This window comes from Fukomys damarensis, unplaced genomic scaffold (assembly GCF_012274545.1).
Source record: "Fukomys damarensis isolate Sample0158 unplaced genomic scaffold, DMR_v1.0_HiC HiC_scaffold_11, whole genome shotgun sequence".
NCBI classification, from domain to species: domain Eukaryota; kingdom Metazoa; phylum Chordata; class Mammalia; order Rodentia; family Bathyergidae; genus Fukomys; species Fukomys damarensis.
The window spans coordinates 47,968,047-47,991,301 of NW_022900923.1; the positions used below are offsets into that span (position 1 = coordinate 47,968,047).

The following is a 23,255-nucleotide window of genomic DNA, read 5'->3' on the forward strand; positions in this document are numbered from 1 at the left end:
GCGTGACGCGGCTTTTACCGCGGCCGGCGGCTCCCCGATGCCGTGTGACCCCGGCTCTGCCTGGCGGGGGTCCGGAGGTGAGCGGTGCTTCGGCGTTGCCTGCTGCCTCGGGGTTCAGCTTGGCGTCTGCAGAGGGCTCTCCGCGTTAGGCTTCTTTTCCCGGCTTCAGCTCTAGATTTTCTGAGCAAGTCAACAGCTTTCCGATCCTGCGTTTTCAGGTCCTCAGATGAAAACTATTTTGTAGCATTTTTGGCAGGATCAGATGACTGGACATATATGGCAGCTATTCAGGAAAGGTCAAATTCCGTAATTTTGAGGAGTGATTTTCAGTGAATTTAGACCTTTTTTAGGGGAGCTTTATTGGTACCTGGTACTTCTTTGCTGTCGATAAAGTTATTCCCAAATTAGAATTCAGCAGTCAGTATTATTTCGTAAGTTAACAAACATACCTTATTTATGGCCCCATTCAGTCAGTTTGAGTCGATATTTATTTCCTATATCTTCTAAGAGCCAGACTACGGCAGACTTGCAAATGCCGTACTAGCTTTTTTAGTTTAATGATAAACCGGAAAAATTTTTAAATTTGTGAAGAATGACTCAGTAAATAAAGTATTTAGATGGTTTATATGACATCTATTTGCTTTAACCAATTTACTCTTATTTTGCTTATTTTGAACCTAAAAAGATTTGTGGAGAGAAAAAAAAAATTCACTGCAATGTTACTCTTTAAATAAAGAATTGCACTGTAACTGGTTTTCTTTATTGGAATAAGGATAAACATCACGGTATTTAAATTCACCTGTTTATTTTCTATTTAACAGTCCAGTCCGGGGACACATTAGAAGCTAAGTTTAGATGTGAAGCGGTGAAGATTATCCCCACCCCACGAGTGCTAGGGATTCAACCCAGGGCCTGTTCGCTGAGCTACAACTCCGATGCCTGGGCTGGAATTCGTAGTCCTCCCGCCTCCCCTCCAGAGCGCTGGGTTACAGGAGTGTACCCCGTGTCCTTTTTATTAGACACTTTCTGCAAGAAATCACTGTACTACTTGTGCGCCTTGCGGTTCTGTTTCCGAGCGTTGTACTGTTCTGTGAAGTTGTTATTTCACGTCATTCCAGTCTAATTAGCTGAGAATTTAAACCTTACCCTGGAAAAGGTCCTAGAGGAAAAGCGGCATCTGTTAAGTAGTGTTCGAGACTGAGCAGGAGCAAGTCAACTCCTTTTCTCCTCATTTTACCTTGGTCTCCTGAACCTCTCACTCCACCTTTCTGGAGATTATGCACCCTGCCCTGCAGTCTGAAGAATTGGAAGAAGAATTGTGATGAAATGGAGAGAAATTAGACAAGGATTTTTTTGTGGAGGGTATTTTTATTGGAAGAGATGATAGTGACTATGATAGTAATTGAGCGTGTAAAGAGAATGTTTTAGCTGATGAGAAGAATTGAGATTGGTGTTGGAGTTAGGGTTACTTCCCTGTAGTTAAAGGGTCGTTACTGCTAATGTCTTTATAACTCACTAACTGGATTCCTGGTTATTACCTACTCTGTTTACTAGTTCTTCCTGACTTCCTAGTGCCTCCTGGCTGCCCTGGTGCAGGACGAGTGGTTTTGTGTGGCGAAGCGTTGTGTAGTTGCCTTACCTGAACTGCCTGAGTTTCCCAGGCTTTTGTTTTAATTCGTAAAAGGAAGATAATGTTGACTGTGTGGCAAGATTAGTTGAAAATTAATGTATGCAAGGCACTGGTTTTTGCTTACTTACCCATAAGAGAATTTTGAGAAAACAGATTCTCATATTTTAAAGTTGACATCTTTTGAGTTAAAATAATTGAAGAATGTAATCTCTGGCATTATATTAAAGATACTAACAGTTTCTATTATTTTAAACACATCCAATTAAATATAAATACTATAGTGATCCAGTAGTATCTATTTCATAAAATATTTGGGTATGCTTCTCGGAGTCTGAAAGTTTACATGATTGCTGTTGTCTGTGAAATCACTTCCATGCATTTTCCCCACAGAACTTTAACTTCCATAGTGTATTTGTGTGCTGAAGGTGCTTTATTGATCACCTGCCCAGCTTTTCTACTTTTCCTATGGCCCAGCTTTTCTTCATGTTTTCTTGTGACCATAAGTTTCCAAGTGTTAGAATTACCCTGCTTGGATTAATGATAATTGGTTAAAACCGAAGTAGTTACTGGTGTCTTGATTAAGGGAGGGCTTTGCTGACGCGTTGGAATTCTGGAGCTTTTCAGTTTTATGAGCAGTGGATTCTTGGAAGATTTGGAAGGGATAAGAGATGCAGTGTGCTTAAGGGGTAGAGAGGGCACTTGTTAAGAGGGACCGCAGAAGAGGCCTGAGCACACACAGACCGCCGTACCCACAGGGACACACAGAACTCTGCAGATCAAGACAGCCCCTGTGAAGGCAGGAGCAGGGCCTTTCTCCTGGGAGGAACTTGGGGTGTGTTCCCGGTCATCAGCTCGCTGCCCTTGCTCTTTGGGTCAGCTACTAAGTAAGCATTGCCTGAGCACCAGCCCTCCGGTGCCGCTGAAGTGACCAGAAGGCAGGATGACACCAGCGATCTGGCAGCCGTGCAGATGCAGAGCGTGGGTGTGCTGGGCAGAGGGATGTGCCGCTGCTCAGGTGGGTGTGTGATTCAAAACATGAATGGTTTCCTTGTGGAATTTTCCATTTAAAGTTTGGGCCGTAGTTGACCATGGGAAGTGACACCCAGAGAAAGGGGAGACAGACTGCCTGTGAGTTCTCAGACAGATGGTCTGGGGAAGGCAAACGTAGGAAAGTTGAAAGCCTGAAAATTGATTCACTTAAAACTTACTCCTGCTATGTAGCCCTGTGAAAGTGTGTTTATCCCAATTTGAAGTTGATAGATCAAGTATATAATTTAGAGCCTGTTACGTAAACAGTAGAATTTTTAAAGTTTGGTGCATCTTATTCTCAGTGTTTTACATTCTTTATTTAGTATATTTGCTCTGTGATCTCCATTGAAGTCCTTTTAATGCCTTAAAGGGAATCTAAAAAGTTATGAGATTCTATTTTATACTTACTTTGCAATTGATGTAGAAGTCCTGGCTGACCGAGTTTTTGTTTCTTGGTAGTTGGTTGTCCTTAGCAGTCTCATAAATGTACTTTGCCAACTGCAGTCCAAAGAGACTTAAAAGATTTCAAAGGGATTAAACTTTTAAAGCCTTTATTTTAAAAATCTGTTTAACAATTATTTCTAGACCTGATGTATTGTTAAAAGTCTAAAAGTTATAGTAGCTTGGTATTTTAATCTATTCAGAAGATAAGTATTTCTAAGACTTGGTTGTTCTGTTAGTGAATCAGATTTGATTCTCAGTATTATTTCTGAATATTAGATAATACTGAGGCAAAATATTAAATATTGTGGTAAAAACATTGGGTTTATCACCTTTAAATATTGAAGTTTCTTTTAACTTTTATATCAGGAAAGGTTAAATTTATTGGATACAAAACATCCTACAACATACTTTATTTTTAATGGTACAAATTACTTTCTCCTAATCTTTTGTAGGAGAGGAATTCGATCTGAATTAAGCAAAAAGGTCATTTCGGCTGTTCAGTCTCTTGGCCAGGGGTTTGACTCAGTGGTTTCTCCACCTGCCTCTCAAGTGCAGGGGCCCGTGTTTGATCCCCAGTACCAAAAAAAAAGGTTAAAACAAGTGACCAAGCCTCAGCTATTCAGTCTCCTCTTTAAAGGATTGATGAATGTCAGCCATTTGAGTTATAGCCCTGTGAGATTTCATTCATTTATTTTATTTAATTGATAACAAGGCTTTCCACCATGGAGAAAAAAGGGAATTTAAGAAAACACTGTCTTCATTCAGTAAGCACATATTAATGATAAAATCTTCTCTAGGGTGTATATGTCTCATGTAATTTCTTAGCAACTTTGCAGAATAAGTACTGGTATCATCCCTATTTTAAGAGATGAGAACTGAGGCCCAGACTAGAGTCATCCAAAGTGATCCAGCTCTGACTCAGTCCGCGCTCTTAACCATGACACTAAAGCATGGTTTGTTTCTGCAGCCTCAGCTGTCTCTTGAGCCCAGTTGACACATTGAAAATGCCAGCATCCAGGGTTAAGAACACTGAAACGCACAGGCCCACCCCTTGCTCCCATAGGCTTGCCTTCCACCCCACCCTGCTCAAGTGCTGTTGGACCCTACAGGTCAAGTGTCAGCTTCTGTCAGTCATGCCCTAATCAAGTTCTGAGAACTTTTTCAAAATGTGACTGATTATTCTTCAAGTTTAACACTTGTTTAAGAAAATGAATTCTATGAGACATTTTAATTCAGACTTTTTGTAGTACAAGAATGAGGTACAAGGAAATATGTTAAATTATTATGATTGCTATTAAGCCTTGAGACTTCCTGGGAACCTTTCTTTGTTGAATGCTATTTTCTGTCAAGTAGGATTTGAGTGATCTTATTGTCGCAATCCACTGTGCAAAAATATTCCCTCATGAAAGGACCGACATTTAGGAAATTCACTGGAAATTACAGTTTTTATTACTTCTGACCAATTTAGATAAGGTTTCTTTTATTTCCATTGAGTTGGTTGGCTAGTTTGCATTTTTGACATGGTTAAATATTAAATGCATATATCTTAATATTGAAGTTTTAAAAGACATCTCCAAATTTATTTTCATGGAATAAGTTTTAGATAATCAAATTCTGACCTGCATTTGTTAAGATTTTAAGCTTTTTTAGATTTATTTTGCAATTGGAGTTTTTCTAATACTTTGATAATGTTTCTCTTTTATTTCTTTTCTCCATCTTTAATTTTTTCTTACCATAAAACAGACATTTTAAAAATTTTAGCTCCATATTTTACTGACACTGATTTTTTTCTGAATTGTAAACATGTAGCAGTATATGATTCTCCAAAATTAAATTACTGAATGATTTTAAATTATTGCCTGATAGGTAATTTTTCAACATGAATAGTATAATAGTAGTTTCTTTATCCCCAGAAATGATTATTCTTTATTCCAAATTCCCTATAGTTTTATAAAGCAGTCTAACCTCAATTCTGTTAATTTTTTGTGGAGAGTTGTGAAATTCTTTCCATTCTATTAGTGCCTCACAAGTCACTTCTGACATTCATTAACAAGTTATTGGACTGGGGATTTGGCTCAGTGGTGCTGCCACCTGTCTCCAGAGTGCAAGGACCTGAGTTCAATCCTCAGTACCAAAAAAAAAAGAGAATCTACATAAACAAGTTATCTTAGAACATGTGGCAGCAGTGCTTAATTTGTTGGTCATTATAAATATCCTGCAAGATCTATGCTTTACTGTGAGGTAGCTGTGTTGGTTTGTTCTTAATTTAAATTATTAGAGCATTTTCTACCTTTCTAGGTTGTACTAGATTACAAATAAATTAGCAAGGGGGGTGTATATATGTTTATATTTAGATGTATACTTTCAGGTTACATTAAGGAGAAGTTAATTTATGTCTTTGACTTTTTTATAAACATGAAGTGTAGTGAAGTTTAAAAAGGAGTAGTTGACAGGCTTATCAAGGAATCAGATTAAATAAAAGCCATAAAAGCAGACACCATATTTAAAAATCATAGCAATCTTGACCCTTTTAAATATAGAACAGAACAAAACATGAAGTATTCTCTGTAGTTTAAAAGGTCAAAGTTTTTAACCGTAATTCATAAGGAACTTATAGAAGGATGTATTGGACTCTATTGGTCTTTTTATATAAATATAAATATATATATACATATATATAAAATTTGAATATTTGGAAACTGTAATGGTGCTGTCAACTTTGGAAAAAGTTATCCCAATTTACTGTGTTGCGTTGGCATTTTGTACAGAAATGGACAGCCATATTGGTCTAGAAATGTTAATTTTTTTATTTTTATTTTTTTTCCATTTGTACAGGGGTAACGCACTGTATTAAATATGTAAGGTCATATCTACATGGGTTTGATTACAGAAACTAATAAAGTATTTTCTAAATAATGAAAAAAGAATAAGATAAGACCACAAGAGCAAGAAGCAATTTAAATATGTTTAAGGGACCATTTTCATCTTCAGAATTAAGGATTATTTTAATCTTACATCATTGAGTTTTCTCTTTTACTTTCCTTTTTAGTTTTATTTTATAATTCCCTATTTTTAATGTTCATACAGAGATTTCTTTAACTGAAATGCCGAATAGTTTCTATGGTGTGAAAAACTATAATAGTATACAGGATCCTAATGAGATAATTAATAGTGTGAAATAGGAAATAAAGGGCTAAAGGTGTAGGGAAAGTGGGAAGGGTGGGGGAAAGGTAATTAAGGGAGAGGAAAAAAATATGAGAAATTGAAAAAATGGAAATAAAGTGTTTGTAAATGGGGAGGGGAGGAGAGGGTGAAGGGAGGGCAGGGACAAGGGGAAAAAAATGAGAATCAAGACCTATTATGTAGAGGTACAGGATCCCAATAATGAATGTAACTGTATTGTATACCTAGATTGTACCAATAAACTCAATAAAAAAAAAAAAAAGAAGTAGAAAGCCAGGCATGGTAGTGCATGCCTGTAATCCCAGCACTTGGGAAGCTGAGGCGGAAGGATCACTGTGAGTTTCAGGCCAGCCTGGGCTACATAATTCAAAGCCAGCCCGAATTGCATCATGAGACCTTATTCCAAAAAAAAAAAAAAAAAAGTAGAGACATGTACTTAAGGAAGTCTTGTCTTTTTAAGGTTGGTGTCTTAGTCACTTTTTTTCTTGCTGATGTTTGTGGAAATGAACAATATCTTAGCATAGTGGTCAGACTATGAGAATCTGAATCCCAGCTCTTCCTGCCACTTGCTGGGACATAATACTTGACACCCACAACTTAAAGGAGGATTTATTTTGGACCGTGCTATTGGTCCATAGTTGGCCCACTCGAAGGCAGGAAAACATGGTGGAAGGGTGTGGCGGAGGAAAGCCGCTCACCTCATGGCAGCCTGGAAACCAAGTGAGAAGGCCTGAGCTGGGAGGGAGGCACGCCAAGGGCGCGCCACCCACTAACCTGCCTCTTGGATGTACCCCTCATGATCTAGTCACGTTTAAGCGCTCAACATGTGAGTGCTCGAGGCAGTGGGAGGCATATAAATCCAGACCCTAACAGTGGGGAAACAACAGCATTTGCAGAAATTTCCTTAATTTTCGAAGTAGGATATTTGCTGTATTTAACGTAAATCTGTTTTCTTTTTGTTTTCTGTACTTTCTTGTTCATTGCAGGTACTGTTCTAAAATAAATAGAACTTACTTTGTGTGTACTAATTTGTGCGTAAATAAAATCCATCATATTCTAAGTAATCAATTTTTTTTCCCCAGGTGCTACAAAGTACACAGACAAGGACAATGGAGGGATGCTCGTGTGGTCTCCCTACCACAGTATCCCAGATGCCAAATGTAAGTCTTCTGAGATCAAATGCTAAGGTCAGCAAGGATCTATCAGCCAGTTCCATATGCAATTTATCTTTGTTTCTCAGTCTTTTAGATTTTCATAAGAAGACAATTTATGTTCTGTTTTTTAGTAGAGGTTATTTTATTAGAATGTTTTTCCTTTTGAAAGATAGAGGGTTGATGATTCCAGTTTGTGTCAGGCCTATGAAGAATGAAAAAAACCTAGGATCTGATGGCATTGCTGCTTAAACCTCAAGCAGGGGCTGGGTTACTGTGTAGCCATCTACACAGGCTTTTCCTCAGTCTATGGAGCTGTAAAGAGATGCCTTCAGACTTCAGAGAGCCCACTGTCATTGCCATTATAAAGAGAACTGACTTCAGCAGCCATCAGGTCATCCTTGTGCTCTCCATCTCTGGCCGGAGACCTTCTGGATCATTGCCCATGGTGTGGCTTTAGACTTCAGTGTGATGTAGTGGACCTGATCCTTTGCGGCACATCAGATGTAGGAAACGTGCAGGTAACAACGCTACGATCCCCACCCTCCATTCAGTTATCGTTAACTTTATTAAATAACAGCAACACAGCGTGGAACAGTCATTCTGGGAGCTATAAAATAAGTTTGTCTTTTAAAAATATTTATTAACATCTTAAAGATGTCTCTAGTTTCAAGAAAATTAATGATGCCCTGTATATCATGTGCACAGTAAGTCTGATGCTTATTGTTGTAGCAAGAAAACTAAAACTTGAAGACTGAGTATGCTTCTGCATACTTGACAGTCCTCCCTCTTGAAGAGCTTTAGCACACTGGCTAGAGTCTAGCAGGTAATCGAGGGATTATATGCCCAGGAAGCATTAACAGAAACATAAAGTTGTTCAATTTGGCCTGAAACCATACATGTACCGAGAATCTGAAAGAGACTGTTGGGCTTCTGGTCCAATTCTCATTACAGGTAAAGGTTTTCTTCACAAAGTGAGCATCTGGGAGCCTTTGAGTTTTGCTATTTTAGCTTTATTTTATACAATGGTGCATTTTTTAGCAGGGTAGAAAGCAAAATTCAGAAAGTTAATGTGTAGTGGTAGTATGGTATCCACGTGGAATGTCCAGTAAGGGTCTTGGGCAGACACTTTCAGCCCTGGCTGTGTGTGCATTGGAATCATCTGGGGAGGTATCTTTGAAAAGTACTGGTGTCTGGTCTCGCTCAAGCCACTTGTATCTGAATCTTCAGATATCATGCCTGAGTGTCTTACTTTTTAGAATCTCCCACACTGATTTAAATACATGACCAGGATTGACAAGCACTGGTCAGGTAGTATTGTTTACCTTTCTTATCTGTAGGGCTGTAGGACACTTTTGTTAAATTTACTCACCATATACTTAGTCCTGTCACATATTCAATTAAGTACTGTGGGTTCTAAGCAAATTGTACTATTTGGATTTTCTGCATCAAAAGCTTACTGTTGGGGAGATTAATAACATCCATAAAAGCAGGTGCTATTCTAAGAGCATATTGTTATGCTAACATATTCATGTACTAAACTATACCAACCAAATAGTAGTAGCAGGTAGTTAGAAGTACTTAAAATGTGCCAGGTGCTATTTTGAGCACTTTACATAGATTAATCCATTTAATCAGAAGAGGAAAGCACCACTTAATCATGCTAGGAGGAAGGCACCGTGTACGAAAAGATCAAGTTACTCCACCAAAGCAAACTAGTAACAGCAGAAAATCAATCCCTAATAGACCACCTGTTTCCAGATCAGAATTTTTAAACCACTGCTTCTCAGAGATATGTTTTAAGTTAATTTTATGTATGTATAAAACAGTTTTAAAGGGTCAAGGAGTTATGATGTGAACTTCGCTTAAAACAGTTCCGAATGTGCCAGGCTTCTTAGCAGTGAGGCCTTAAATTGCAAGTACATCTTCATTAAGACTGCTTGTCTGATAGTTTTACTGGGTTAATTACATAGGATAAATAAAAGTAGACTAGTCAAGCACTGTTTGTATAGCAACAAAAAGAACTGAAAAAGATTTTAGGGATGCTAAAGCATACTCGAGTGTGTCTTTCTGTAGAGCTGGCAGAATCATCTTTTATACAACAATCAGGATGGTGAAGGCTTTGGGCCACTCTGAATATGAGGAAGGGTCTCAAATAGCCAAATAACTTCAAATAAAGACTATAATAGAAAAATGAAGAAACTCTGAATATGAGAAAGGGCCTCAAATATAATAAAGACTATAATTTAAAAATGAAGAATTTATTTTAGTATTTTACACTGTAGGTTTTATTATCTACTCAAAGATTGGTCTTTTTCTACATACAAAAATAATCATAATAATTGTTGACTTTAGCAAGTATATGGTATGTGACCATAGAGATGTCATACTAAATAAAATGTTCAGCTTGAGGAACTTCTGAGCCTGTTTAAATGTCTCTTTTTGTAACATTTCGTGGAAGATGACTTTGGCCTTTTTGTTTTTGCTTTATCTCTGGAATAATTATTTTATCTTGCCATACAAGTAGATCTGGGCAAATTAAGTAAATGAGATAATTATCTAACATTTTCATTACAGTGGATGAATATATTGCAATTGCAAAGGAGAAACATGGCTATAATGTTGAACAGGTATGTAAGAGAAACTTCTTTTTCTTTTTTTAAATGCAGGTTTCTCTGTTGCCCAGGCCTTGAACTCCTGGGCTCAGGTGATTCTCCTGTCTCAGTCTGTAGCTGGGTCTACAGGTGCACACCATTGCAGTATCCTGTGAATAGATTCTTAAATCTTGTTTCAACTAAGTATCATCTCAACCTTGATCAGAATTAATAGTTAAGTAGGTAATTTGTTTTTAGAGAAGAAAGGTAAAATCATTATATCTCGAGTTACCAAAAGCTAACGTGATAGTCACCATTTTTGTGAAATTGAGATATATCTATACACACACAAAATTAACTTTTTGTGGATTTTGAAGCCTTTGACTATTTTATTTCTAAGCCTTGCATTTCTGTTTCAATATTTATTTGAGACAAAGTTAATCCTTTAAAATGTAGTTGCATATATGGTCATTTTCATGTTTGTTGCAAAGGTCTGTCATCAAAATGTATCTTCAAACTTACTACTTTAAAATATTGTATTGCTTTTTAAAGAATAAAAATTTATCCCCTAAATGATGCTTAATACCTTATAGTAAAGGTAAAAGCCTACTTATATAGTAAAGGAGTAAGTTACAGAATTTTCGAAAATTGACTGTTTCAGGTTTTCTTATGACTTGGTAATCAAGTCATCAGAGTTCCTTGTATGCTTTCTGGTAATTTTATGTATACATATTATGAAAATTAAAAAGTGTACATGATAATGTATAAAATTGTTAAAGTACAATGGTGGTACACTTACTTCTTCAAAGTATTTAGCTTGCATTGTTCTTCTGAAAGGTTAGTAAAACTTAGCCATTTCTCTGACACACTCCAACTGAGGGTTTCTACTTCTGTGTTGTAACTGATAGTTTTATTCAAATATTGATTTACTGGGTATTTTCCTTTTAGCATGTTTTTCCCTACACATTGGCAAATTAATAAGTAAAGTCTTGACGTGAACCTACAAGTCTGCTTTAGAAATGAAAGTCACACCCCAGCCCACTGTTTTTCCTAGATTCTGCTGTGATGTGGTATGTATGTACACTGACTGTTCTGAGGTCCAAATTTAAAAGAAATAAGTAAATGACGTCTGCTGTCTGAGCACCCCTGATTAAAAATGTCAAACTCAGTTTTATCTTGTGGAAGTCACAGGCTTAAAATTTTTATCTAATGTCTATGTGGAACTTTGTGAACCTCGTGTTGAACTTAATGGCACATAAGTCCATTAAAACCAAGGGGGATGATTTCTCTTCAAAGGCACTTGGCATGCTGTTCTGGCACAAACATAACATTGAGAAGTCCCTTGCTGATCTCCCTAATTTCACTCCCTTTCCGGATGAGTGGACAGTGGAAGATAAAGTCCTATTTGAGCAAGCCTTTAGTTTTCATGGAAAGAGCTTTCACAGGATTCAGCAAATGGTATGGTGATTTCAGTCTTTTGTAATATATGTTACAATATTATTGGATATTTCCCAGTTATTAAATATGAAAGTTTTCTAACTTGGCTTTAAAAAATATATTGAAATAGATGTATTTGTTTCATATGGTCCTATTTTCTGTGATCATGCCTAACAGTGGTGTAACATAATTTTTATTTTGACAAAAATAATGTATGTCATAGTTACTAAATATTTGTTGTTCCAGGAAAAAAATCAGTTTCTAATTTATTTATTTGTTTGTTTGTTTTTTGTTACTGGGGATTGAACTTGGGACCTTGCACTTGCAAGGCAGGCAGCAGAACCAAGAGCTAAATCCCCAGCCCTCTACTTTATTTTTAAATGTTTTATTTTTGACCTTGAGATTTGGCTCTTTAATTTATAAGTTTTTGGCTATGAAAGCCCATTTTTAAAAATTCTGTATTATTTCACTGTTTAGGTGTTGCTATTTTTCTGATTGTTAAGGTAAATCACTGTTGTAGTTCTTAAATGTTTAGTATTTTATCAGAATAAGTCTAAGAAGTTACTGCATTAAACTTTTAACTAGAATAAATAAAAATTAGGTAATGTTTATAAATATTTCCAGGTACCTCCTGTAATGGAAGAGAACATTTTTTTGTGGGGAATTCATCTCATTTGCTATTGTGACAGATGAGTGCACAATTGTTAGTTGCTTTCATATCCAGAGACTCTATTTGGTGGCTAAAGTCTGTTTGCTTAATTGCATGTCATCTTAAGACCTAGATTTAAAACGACTACAAAATGTATTAATAATAGACTAGGTATTCTTGAGAACATTTTGCTAAATGAAAGAAGCTAGATTCAAAAGACTGTATAGAGGGGGCTAGGGATTTAGCTCAGTGGTTCCACCACCTGCCTTGCAAGCAAAAGATCCCAAGTTCAATTCCTGGTACTCCCTCCCAAAAAAGACAATATAGAGTATGATTCTATTTGTATGAAATCTCCAGAATAGGCAAATCCACACAGACAGATAGGGAATAATTGCTAATAGGTATGGGGTTTCTTTTTGAGGTTATGAAAATATCACAGCATTAGATAGAAGTAACAGTATAATTTAGTACACCAAAGGCCACTGAATTGTACACTTTACATGGTGAATTTTATGTTACTTGAATTGTATCCCCAAATTTCAATTTATGTGGAGACTGGGGAATAGGAGCTTTTTAAGGAAAGGAATATTAAATGCTAACATGGCTGTGCTGGGGACTTCTGGGGACATTGTTACCAAGTTAGTTTGTGACATCCTTTTTTTCTCCCCCAGAACAAATAGTAATACCAGTTCAGAAATGTGAATTGCATTGGTGTGTCATTTCTAGCTCTTATAGTTCATAAAGGTACCTATCAAATAGTTTTCATTTGTGTTTTTATTATCAAAGAGTAATATTATTCATTTTGTCACAGTTTAATGAATTAAACCTGCTAATGTTAACATGATTTTTTTTAAAGCTTCCAGATAAGACAATTGCAAGCCTTGTAAAATATTACTATTCTTGGAAAAAAACTCGCTCTAGGACAAGTTTAATGGATCGCCAGGCTCGTAAACTAGCCAATAGACATAATCAGGGGGACAGGTAGGTTGGCTGCATCTGTTTAGTCCCAGTGCTAGGCACGTTGCATTGCATCGCTTCTGTTCTGTGAGGCACAAAAACTGTCACCGCACCCTGGAAATTGTCCCTATTCTTACACTGCTGTCTCTACTCTGACAGGAAAAAGCCAAAGGGTCAAAAGTCTTAATAGTAAGAATTCTCAGGGCCGGGGATTTAGCTCAGCAGTTTGGTGGCCTGCCTTGCAAGCTCAAGGACCCGAGTTCAATCCCCGGTACAAAAAAAAAAAAATAATTAATAATTATGTCTCTACTCTGACAGGAAAAAGCCAAAGGGTCAAAAGTCTTAATAGTAAGAATTCTCAGGGCCGGGGATTTAGCTCAGCAGTTTGGTGGCCTGCCTTGCAAGCTCAAGGACCCGAGTTCAATCCCCGGTACAAAAAAAAAAAAATAATTCTCCTCAGCTCTTCCAAGCATAATCATAAATGTTTCCTTGTAGTACTACTGTGGTTGATATATGTGTTTAGAATATATTAAAACCCCTGCTTCTGGAAGAGCCCTTCCTGTAACTTCCTGAGTAGCCGGAGTCCTTGACTGCATTGCCTAGTAGTGTGCAGTCGTCTGGGGGCTGGGCTCGGTCTGCGTCTACTCTTCAGCTAAAGACCTAAAATTATAAGTGTTATTTCAAATTGTTTGTGTTCTCTTTCTCATATATTTTTTTCTAAATTTCTTTCCCATTAAGTATTTTTTAGCTAAAATGATTCTGTCAAGCCCCAAAAGCTGTTTCTAAACACTACAGAAATTTAAGTTATGTTTTCATCTTCTCAGTGGTATTTCTTGTCCTTTTAAGGAATACTTAGTAAAGTTATTAGAAATAATATGATTTGATAGGTGCACTGGAATAAAAGTAAAAGGTTTCTTTCTTTCGTAGTGATGACGATGTGGAAGAAACACACCCAGTGGATGGGAATGACAGTGATTATGATCCTAAAAAAGAAGCCAAAAAAGAGGTATGTAACAGTAGGGGTCCTCTGTGAGTTTTCTACAGATCTCAGAAAGGATGAGGAGTATTTCATATTTAAAAACCCCTTTTAGGGCCGGGAATTTAGCTCAGCAGTTTGGTGGCCTGCCTTGCAAGCGCAAGGACCCGAGTTCAATCCCCGGTACCAAAAAAAAAAAAAAAACCTTTTATATAATAGTTCAGGATAGCAATGGCCAACCTTGTAGAGACCAGTGCCCAAGCGCAACCCAAAGCCTGTGTATTATCGCAGATGCCAGCTCTGCGGTTCAGCCCGAATACTGAGGTTTAGTTTAGAAAAAACAACTCATACATTAACATCTTTTGTCTTAAAAACAAGTAACACATGTGCCGTAGTTTTGCACTACTGCCTTAGGAGTTAGTAAATTTCAGTCCCAATTAGGGGATTTTGGAAATACACTCACTGGAACCACAGTGAGCCAATACCTTAAATAATGTGGGGTTATCTTTTCTAGTCAGATACAGAAGCCCTGCCACAATCCCTGGTCTTTAATGTGTAGAAAAGAAATAAAATCACTCTTACCCTTAGGTGTAAGTAAATTAAGCCTTCTGGGTTTATCACCTAGGTTTTCTTGGAAACATTTTGTTAGTTCCCTGCAGCAAATTAAAGTAGTAACAGGTACTGTATAGCAGTGCCTCAGAAGAAGAGCTGAAAGAGTCCTCAACTAGAAAAGTACTTGGCTGCCACGACAGGACGATGAGGATGACAGTTTAAAATCTTTAAGCTAAGCTGATACACAGGCTCTGTGTAACAAGTCAAGGAGTTGCAGTATCACCTTGGTTCATAACGCATCTGTCTGTAGACAATTTGGGATGCAAACAAATTCATTTGGCAAAATTTTGTTTCCGTTCACAAACTGCGCACTGGGTGACAAACACGACTGTCGCCTTCTTCCCCAAAATCTTAAAACCAGTTAAGTCTGTAAACCGAGATACTGCAGAACTATTAAAAAGAAGTATAGCAAAAATGTTGATTAAGGCTTATGAGGTATGTAGAAGCTTTGGAATAATAATGTTGAAGTTGGAGGCCATAGTCTGAATTTGTTTAACTTACTGTTTGCAAAGTATGTGACCTCATCCAATGTGACTGACATTTTTCTTAAACTCAATTTCAGGGCTTAGTCTGGCCCTTGACATCACTCTAAAGTTTTCCACTAATGAAATTTTTAAAATTTTACTCTGCCTCAATGTGGTGTTTCACTTTCTACTGCTGAATAGTCTGAAGCTCTTTTGATTCCTTCATCCCTCCTCCCTCCACAGTCTGCTTAACCTTTGTTTCCTTGAACCTACCAAGACCTAGAGTAGTTAATTACTTGAATTGCTTTCTCCCTCATTTCCCCGTTTATTTTACTCCCCACTTCCCTTGTTCTGCTGCACCTTTTCTTTTGTACTCATGTAAACCAGGGTGCTGGATCAGCACTCTTGAGCTAAGAAGCACAGTGAAGTAAGACTCGATAATGTGAATAAAACAATAAACACCGTAAAAACATTGCTTCCAATCTCAGGATGGTCCTTAGTGCCTGTCATATTTTAACTTCTAGGTCTCAGTTGTTCCACTGGCAAAATTAAAATGCTAAGGTTGCTTTGAAGTACTGGGCCGCAGTGTATCTCGAATACAAGCTGACTGTTTCCTTACCTGGCAGGTGTCGTGCACGTTCACTGCTTCCCACACACTGCCCAGCACCTCTTGATGCCCCCGCCCCAGGTACCTTTGGCTTTGCAGGCCCGGCGCGGCCTCGCGCTCTCCCTCCTCTAGCGTCTGCTGCACTGCCCTTTGCAGCTCACGCTCATTTTCCTTTGCCCACTAAACCATAAATTCTTTGAAGTCAGGGACTGAGTTATGTGTCGTTTACGCCCCAGCACTTTGTACAATAACTGGCATCTGGCTGATGCTCAAGTCTTGTGCCCAGATGCCTCTTTTTCACAGTGAGAAAGGTTCCTGCTTCTGCTTTCTACAATTTCAGTATTCAGTGGTATCCATTTCTTCCTGTCTGTTCTGGGACTTTGCACCCCTTTTCCCTTTCCAGCCTTTTCACTGAGCCCAGGAACATGCTCAAGTCTTCCTTGTGGATGTTTGGCTCTCAGCCACTCTGGAAGCAGCACCCTGTTCCTCAGCGCTGCCTCACTCTTGGTTTTGCCTCAGGCGGGGTCTTCTGTCCCCTTCACTGAAAGAGCCCTCGGGGCAGCTGGTGACTTCCTCACCACTCCACGACTCATTGTGTTCCACAAGTGCTTTCCCATTTCGCGTGACTGACCCTTCTTCCCTTCTTTAGAATCTGTTACTTTTGTGTCACCTTCCTCAGAGTCCTGTGTACCTCTTTCACCACGGTCTCAATTTTAGTGACTTTTTCCTTCTCACTTCTTTCATTTTGCCATTATTGTGTTTGTCTCTCAGCAACTGACCTTTGTCCTCATCTCTCTGTTCTGTTATTTGGCTGACTTTTGGGGTCTCATCTCTTACCTGGGTTGTCCTCTTTTCTGTCTCGGTACCACACCTCCAGACCCTTCACGCCACCCTCCTAGCCCACTGGGCCGCCTGTTACCAAAGCAGTCTTAAAAATCAGACCTGCTATTTGCAACCCTTCCATTGTTTTGGTTATAGGATCAAACATGAAACTCTCCGCTCAGGGTGTCCCCACACCACCCACACATTACAAGTTTTTGTTTGATGCTTATGTTGGTCCCTTTTCTCTAGAATACCCCTCCATCTGCCTGTGAAATTCCACATAACTGTAAGATGTCAGTAACTTTTTCAAAATTTGTCCTTTGCCTCAAATGACAACTTCCTTATTTTTCCTTAAATTTGTTGCAGTTGTAATTGTTCTGATCAGTAACAGTTTACTCAAAAGTCCTCCCCTACCCCCCACAACACCCCTATCCCTAGGTAAACTTTTTGAGAGCAAGAACTCTGTGTGTGTGTGTGTGTGTGTGTGTGTGTGTGTGTGTGTGTGTGTAAAAGAAAAATAACCAGTGTGTCCATTACTAAACTTAAAAACTTTGTTTCCTCAATTGTATACCCTTCCTTTCTCTGCAGAGGAAACCACTGTCCTGAAATTTATTATATATGCCTTTTGAAATAGTTCTAAAAAATAGTTTTATCACATATATATTGCTGAGTAATTGCCATTTTGTTCATTTCAAACTTTTAAAAAATGGAATCAGTGTTTGTATTTTTTAGTACTTATTTCTGGCAGTTCATTTTTGTTGCTACATGTGAGCATCTCACTGTAGATACATGCTGTAATTTATCCACCCTGAGCAATGGGCATCATTTCCAGTGGGGTTTTTATGAGGGGGGATTATGAGCAATGCTGATAGGAGCTTATACCGGATGTATATGCAGTCCTAGGGGACAGTAGTTGTCACCAGGATTTGGTGTTGTCCCCATAAAAGGCATTTAGAAATTGGGGAAGCACTCTTCATTTTTACAGTGATTGTTAGCACTGCTGTTGGAGAGTGAGTGGGCAGGACAAAGGGTGCTGGCTATCCTGAAGTGCGCACACCGATCATTCTACCGCGTGCCGGCGGTGACTTACGGAGTGACAATGCTCTGAGACTAGGGTAGAAGCTCCTGTTTCAGGGTATAGCTGTTTTCGACCTGAGTAATGACAAATGATTTTCTGTATTTTTATACTTCTGTTGGGCAGTGAGTGTCCACTGTCTACTTCCTTGCCAATATTTGATAATGAGCAGAATTAAAATGTTACAAATCTGGCAATAAGAAATGGTATCACATGGTGCTCTCGATCTCATTCATCGGATTATTAATGAAACTGTCTTCATTTATTGGTTGTTTGCTATATCCTTTTAGGTGCTTGTTTTGTTTGGGTTTTTTATTTTTGCCTATTGTTTTATTGTATGTTTATCTTAAAGACAAAATATTAAAAATATTTTTTGAATTCTTTTTCTGATTAAGTGTATATAGCAGAGACCTCTTAGTGGTTTGTAGTTCATCATTTTACTCCTTGGGCTTAGGGGAACAGCTACTTTATGAAACATATGTATATTTTCAAAATGTCATATTCTAGTTTGTATTTTTTCAGAGTTTTTTCTCCTTTTAAAGTTTGCCTTTTTACTTTATTCTCTTGGTCTAGCAGTAAATACATTTTTCACATTGAGGTAAAAATCCATTTTAAGGGCTGGGTATTTAGCTTAGTGGTTCTTCTGCCTGCCTCACAAGTGCAGGGTCCCGAGTTCGATCCCTGGTACCAAAAAGAAAAACTTGGAAAAGCAAAATCCATTTTTATCCTTTTCAGTTGGCTGACAATACCAGCATTATTGTATAGGGGACTTCTGTGTACATGCAGCCCTCTGTTTGGCTCCCCTGTCAGTTAAACATCCCTTGTCAGTCCCAGGCTGTCTTAATTGCTGCAGTTTTCGGGTAAGCCTTGACAGCTACAACAACTTCTACTGCTTCGTGGATCTTCACTAGTGAGTACAGTGGCTGCTTTGGACCTTCGTTATTCTGGCTTACCACATTTCTAAGACAGTCCTACGAGGTCTTCCTTTCACGCTGTAAAAGGCACATAAGTAAATCCTTTGTATAATTTACTTGTAGATTACTTTAGATTTGCTGTGTAGAGAGTTACATTACCTGAAAATAAGAGCAATTCTGTTTTTCTTCTTTTTTTATACCGGGGATCGAACACACAACCTTGCACTTGTGAGATAGGTGCAGTGCCGCTGAGCTTCATCCCTGGCCCTCTGTTTTTCATTCAGCCCTTCCTCCCTCCCTTTCTTCCTTCCCTCTCTTCTTCCTTTTTTCCCTTCTTTGCTTCTCTTCTTTCCTCCTTCCATCCTTTCTCTTTTCTTTTACAGACCCTCTGACACAGAGCCACACTTCTAACCCCTCTTACCCGTTCCTGCACTGGTTAGAATCACCAGTTTAATATTGAGTAGAAGCTCCGATGACTATTTTTTTCTTATTCCTCATTTTAGAGAGAACAATTTTCCTACTTCATCAAGTAAGGTGCTCTTGAAGGTTTGTGGCTCATTCACGTTGTTGGTTCTGTAGTTGGTGCTGGAGCAGTTCTGGGCCACCTTGTAGCCTTGTAGCAGTGTGGCTTCTTGATAGAGTGACTGTTTCCTCCCAGTCATTCAGTCCCCAAAGAGCTGAGTGGCTCCTCAGCTGTTCCAGGCTAGCCTTGGAGTTAATCCATTGCTTCCACGCAAGCCACCAGCCTCTGCCCCGAATACAGGGTGAATAGAGATGCCGCACCTCGCTGTCAGGTGTGCTGTGTTTCCTGAAGTTTAAATCTCCATGCCTAGAATATGGAATTTTCATCAGTATTTTTCTGTGTGTACTTAAGAAAATATACTCCATTGGTTTTAAGGTTTTAAATGTGTCGATTAATTTCAATTTGTCAGTTTTGTATTCTTACTGCTTGCCTACTTGCTAGTTGGTCATTTTTTTTTTTCATTAAGTTTATTGGTACTTTTTAGGTATACAGTACAGTTGCATTCATCACTGGGATCTTGTACCTTTACATGTTGTATCTTGGTTCTCATTTCTTCCCCATACCCCTTCCCTCCCTTCACCCCCACCACCCTCCCCTATTTATAGAGAGTTTGTTTCCATTTTTTCTTATTTTCATATTTTTTCTTTTCCCTTCTTTCCTTTCCCCTACCTTCCCACTTCCCCTACTCCATTAGCCTTTTCTTCCTATTAGTTGTATATTTTTGTCTGTTCATCTTAGCAGTTATTTTGTTTGTTCAATCAGGTATTGAGAAGTAATGCTTTTTTGTATTTTAAAGTGTAGTCACTAGGTACATACAAATCTAGAATTATATCTTACTCCTTAACTGAGCCTTTTATCAATATGTAGAGACATTTTCATCTCTTAAGTCTTCCTTTAAAGGTCTGCTATAGGGCTGGGGATTTAGCTCAGTGGTTCAGTGGCCTGCCTTGCAAGTGCAAGGACCTGAGTTCGATCCCTGGTACCAAAAAAAAAAAAAAAGATATGCTATAGCTCCCATTTTACTTTTGTTAAGGGTATAATATAGCTCCATTGTCTTATTTTTGTTAAGTATTTGCCTGGTATAACTTTATTTTAACTTCAACATTTCTGTATTCTCACATTTTAAGTATGTGTCTTACAAAGAACATATAGCTAGGATTTTATATTTTACCTGAAAGATTTAAGCCATTTAAATTGATCATGATCCTTGATATATTTTTATTTTTTTCCTTTTTTTTTTTTTTACCTTGTGTATGAGGTTTTCTAGTTTCCTTTACTTCATGCCTTTTTTTTAAGGTATTGAAATCCATTTCTTCTTCTATTGTTTTACTTTCTAACAGTTATATTAAAGTTTGACAGTTTCTTTAAGTAAATAGACCACAATAAAACTCTTGTTAGCTAAGTTTCTTACATTTTAAAAAATTATTTGATTTTTTTTTTCCTGTTCTCCTGTTGTCTTTTCTCCAGATTGTTTCTTCAATGCCTTCATTTTCCTGATTTACAGTTTGCTTAGCTTTTGTTTCTGCCTGTTACTCTTTTCATAAGTTTACCAGAAGCATCGTGTGAGATACTTTCTCCTTTGGCTGCAGTGCTTTGGGCATTTTCATGGACTATTTAAGAGGTCATCTGATTCTAGGTGTGACCCCTGTAGGACAGATACAGGATGGGTTCCTCATCTTCCAGTTCGGTCCACGGTGTTCTACAACCAGATTTCTTGAACAGCAGCATAGAGCTTTGAAAGTAAATCTTCCTCTTCAGTGCAGTAAAGTGCAGAACACAACGCAGTCCAGAGAGCAGATCGCCTGATCCTGTGGGGCCTCTGAAGGAATCAGTAAGAAGTTTCAGTTCTTTCACCACCAAGTCTTAACACGGGTTTTGCTCCTTCAGGACATTCAGAGACACGGGGTTCTCAGTCCCCATGTGCGGCATGTGGTTGTCACACGCATGACCCTCCTGAGTTACTTGGCAGCTTCTTACTATGCAAGCTAATTGTGAGTAAAGAAGAATCTGACTCCTTTGAAAAGAATTCCAGGGATGTCTTATCCTCAGAAGGTCTTGAATATGTTTCTTTTTTCAGAATACCGTACTTTTTTTGTTCTTTTCAAAAGATGCATTCACATCTCTTAAGTAGTATGTCACTGTTGGATTTGTATTTTTCCCTTTAATCAACATGGCATTTTTTAATATTTTCACTGTTTCAATTCTCTCTTCTCAAGAACTTTGGCCCTCTTTTTCCGGGATTTGTATCTTGATCCAGAGTCCATTGCTACCACACCCTCTGTCCAGGCAGTGTGCATGCACCACACAGGTACATGAGAAACTGCTCTGGAGATTCTCACTGTTTTCGCCTTCATTCAGCATTGGTATCTTCAGTGACTTTCTGATGAACACAAAGGCTTTAGAATGCTTTGACTCTATTGCTCCTGATGTTTTGTTCCTTTTTGAAGTTAAATGTATAGCTGGTTTACTTACATGTTTCACTTAACAACTTACTTTGCTTGCCATTCTTGTATTTTTGTTTGTGTGTGTGTGTTGTGTTTTAGTGAGACAGAGTCTTGCCATGTTGCACAGGCTGGCCTTTAACTCAGTGTGTATAGCCCAGGCTGGTCTCAAACTTACAATTCTCCTGCTTCAGCCTCCCTGGTGCTGGGATTACAGGTGTGCACCACCACACCTGGCATCTTGAATTTTGGTTTATCCTGAGAAAGTAATTTCCCTTTCTTCTTGGTATTTCCTTTAGAAGTTCATTTAGTGAAGATCTGTTGGTCATTGGTACATTTCTTAGCCTGGAATTTAGAGTGTACTCAAGAGAAGATATGTTTGTTTCTGCTAAGTGTCTCTCAGCACTACCAGCCTGAGAGACTTCTAATTTTTTGACTTGGGGCCTTTCAAATTAAACAGATCATAAAATTTAGGCCCCAAACCTGGCCAAGGGCAGTATTTTGGTTTAGGGTTCTCTATTCTCTTTCTTTCCATTGTCCCAACCCAAGAGTGAGAGTGAGTAGCCACCCTGTCCCTTCTGCAGTGCAGGAGTATTTGTTTCTACTTTACATGATGACTGACCCTTCTCATCACTCCGGCTTTGTGCCATGCATGCCCTGTGCCAGCCTGTTGTCTGCTGAAGCCTGGGCTTTGGGCACATGCTAGCTCCTTCGTATTTGCTTGTCCCTGTGGATTCTTGCTTTTTCATCATTTCTGGCCTCTGAGGAGTTTTCTCATTTTCCTCTGTGCTCAGAAGTAAATTTTGAAAAGTGGGGAGGGGGAGCGGACCTGATCCAGCAATTTTGGATATGCTGTCTGAATTCAAGTCTGTCACATATCGTTATGAGTTTTGAGCAGTAAAGTGAATCCTCCTGAATTACATTTGTTTTATAAATTTTACTTGGTTCCTAAAGAATTGGGTTACTGAATATATTCAGTGAAATAAACTTCCACCTATTTGTTTGTTTTGTGGCACTGGGGCAGTGAACCCGGGCGCTTTGCACAGAGCGAGGTGCCTACCCTCTTTATTTTTTATTTTGAGATGCGGCTTGATAAACTGTCCGTGCTGAGCTCGAACTTTTGATCATCCTGCTCAGCTTGCCAGGGTGCTAGGATTATAGGAGTGTGCTGCCATGCCCCGCTAGACAGGAGTTTTTAAGAAGCACAGGATAATATTTTAAATCATATTTTAGGAGTATTCCAAGTAATAATAAAATATTACTTAAGACTTTGAGTTTTTCATTATTAGAATAATTTTCCTGATGTCTCTTGAGGCATTGATTTTATTTTATTCATGAATTTGGAGCTTAGAAATGTTAAAGTTAAGATAATCAAGTACCCCTTTCAGCCTTTAGAGATACAGTTCTCTCAACAACTTTAAAGTGAAAGTAGAATATAACTTTTTTTTTTTACCAGGTGCCTAATCTGCCACTTGTTGTAATTACTAATTTGCCCTTTTAACAGTCCACGTGAAGTTGTGCCTTTCCTTTTCCTCCTGGTCCCCTTACCCATCTCTAAATGTCTACCTTTTAGTTTTTCTGTCATATTTATTTTATTTGTTTGGCTTCTCATGTAAGGTAAAATATGTGATACTTAACTTTCTGAGTCTGACTTACTTTCATTAAGACAGTGGTCTGCTGCTCCATCCATTTTCCTACAAATAACATGTTTTCATTGTTCATGACTGAGTAGTATTCTAACATATAT

The 23,255-nt window shown here is 38.2% G+C and overlaps 1 protein-coding gene across 5 annotated transcripts in view; it reads left to right on the forward strand.

The window, feature by feature from the left end:
- Positions 1-7: 7 nt before the first annotated feature.
- Rcor3 (REST corepressor 3) overlaps positions 8-23,255 on the forward strand; it is a 50,427-nt gene continuing 27,179 nt past the window's right edge. For 2 of the 5 annotated variants that reach the window (XM_033762254.1, XM_033762256.1), the window contains exons 1-6: positions 1,811-2,645; positions 7,369-7,446; positions 10,015-10,067; positions 11,328-11,489; positions 12,974-13,098; positions 14,002-14,080. In XM_033762254.1, coding sequence (XP_033618145.1) covers positions 2,600-2,645; positions 7,369-7,446; positions 10,015-10,067; positions 11,328-11,489; positions 12,974-13,098; positions 14,002-14,080 — 543 coding nt within the window. In that variant the 5' untranslated portion in view covers positions 1,811-2,599. Of the gene's footprint in view, positions 78-1,809; positions 2,646-7,368; positions 7,447-7,609; positions 7,959-10,014; positions 10,068-11,327; positions 11,490-12,973; positions 13,099-14,001; positions 14,081-23,255 lie in introns of those variants that run through there. The other 3 variants (XM_033762253.1, XM_033762252.1, XM_033762255.1) reach the window with 3 other exon arrangements.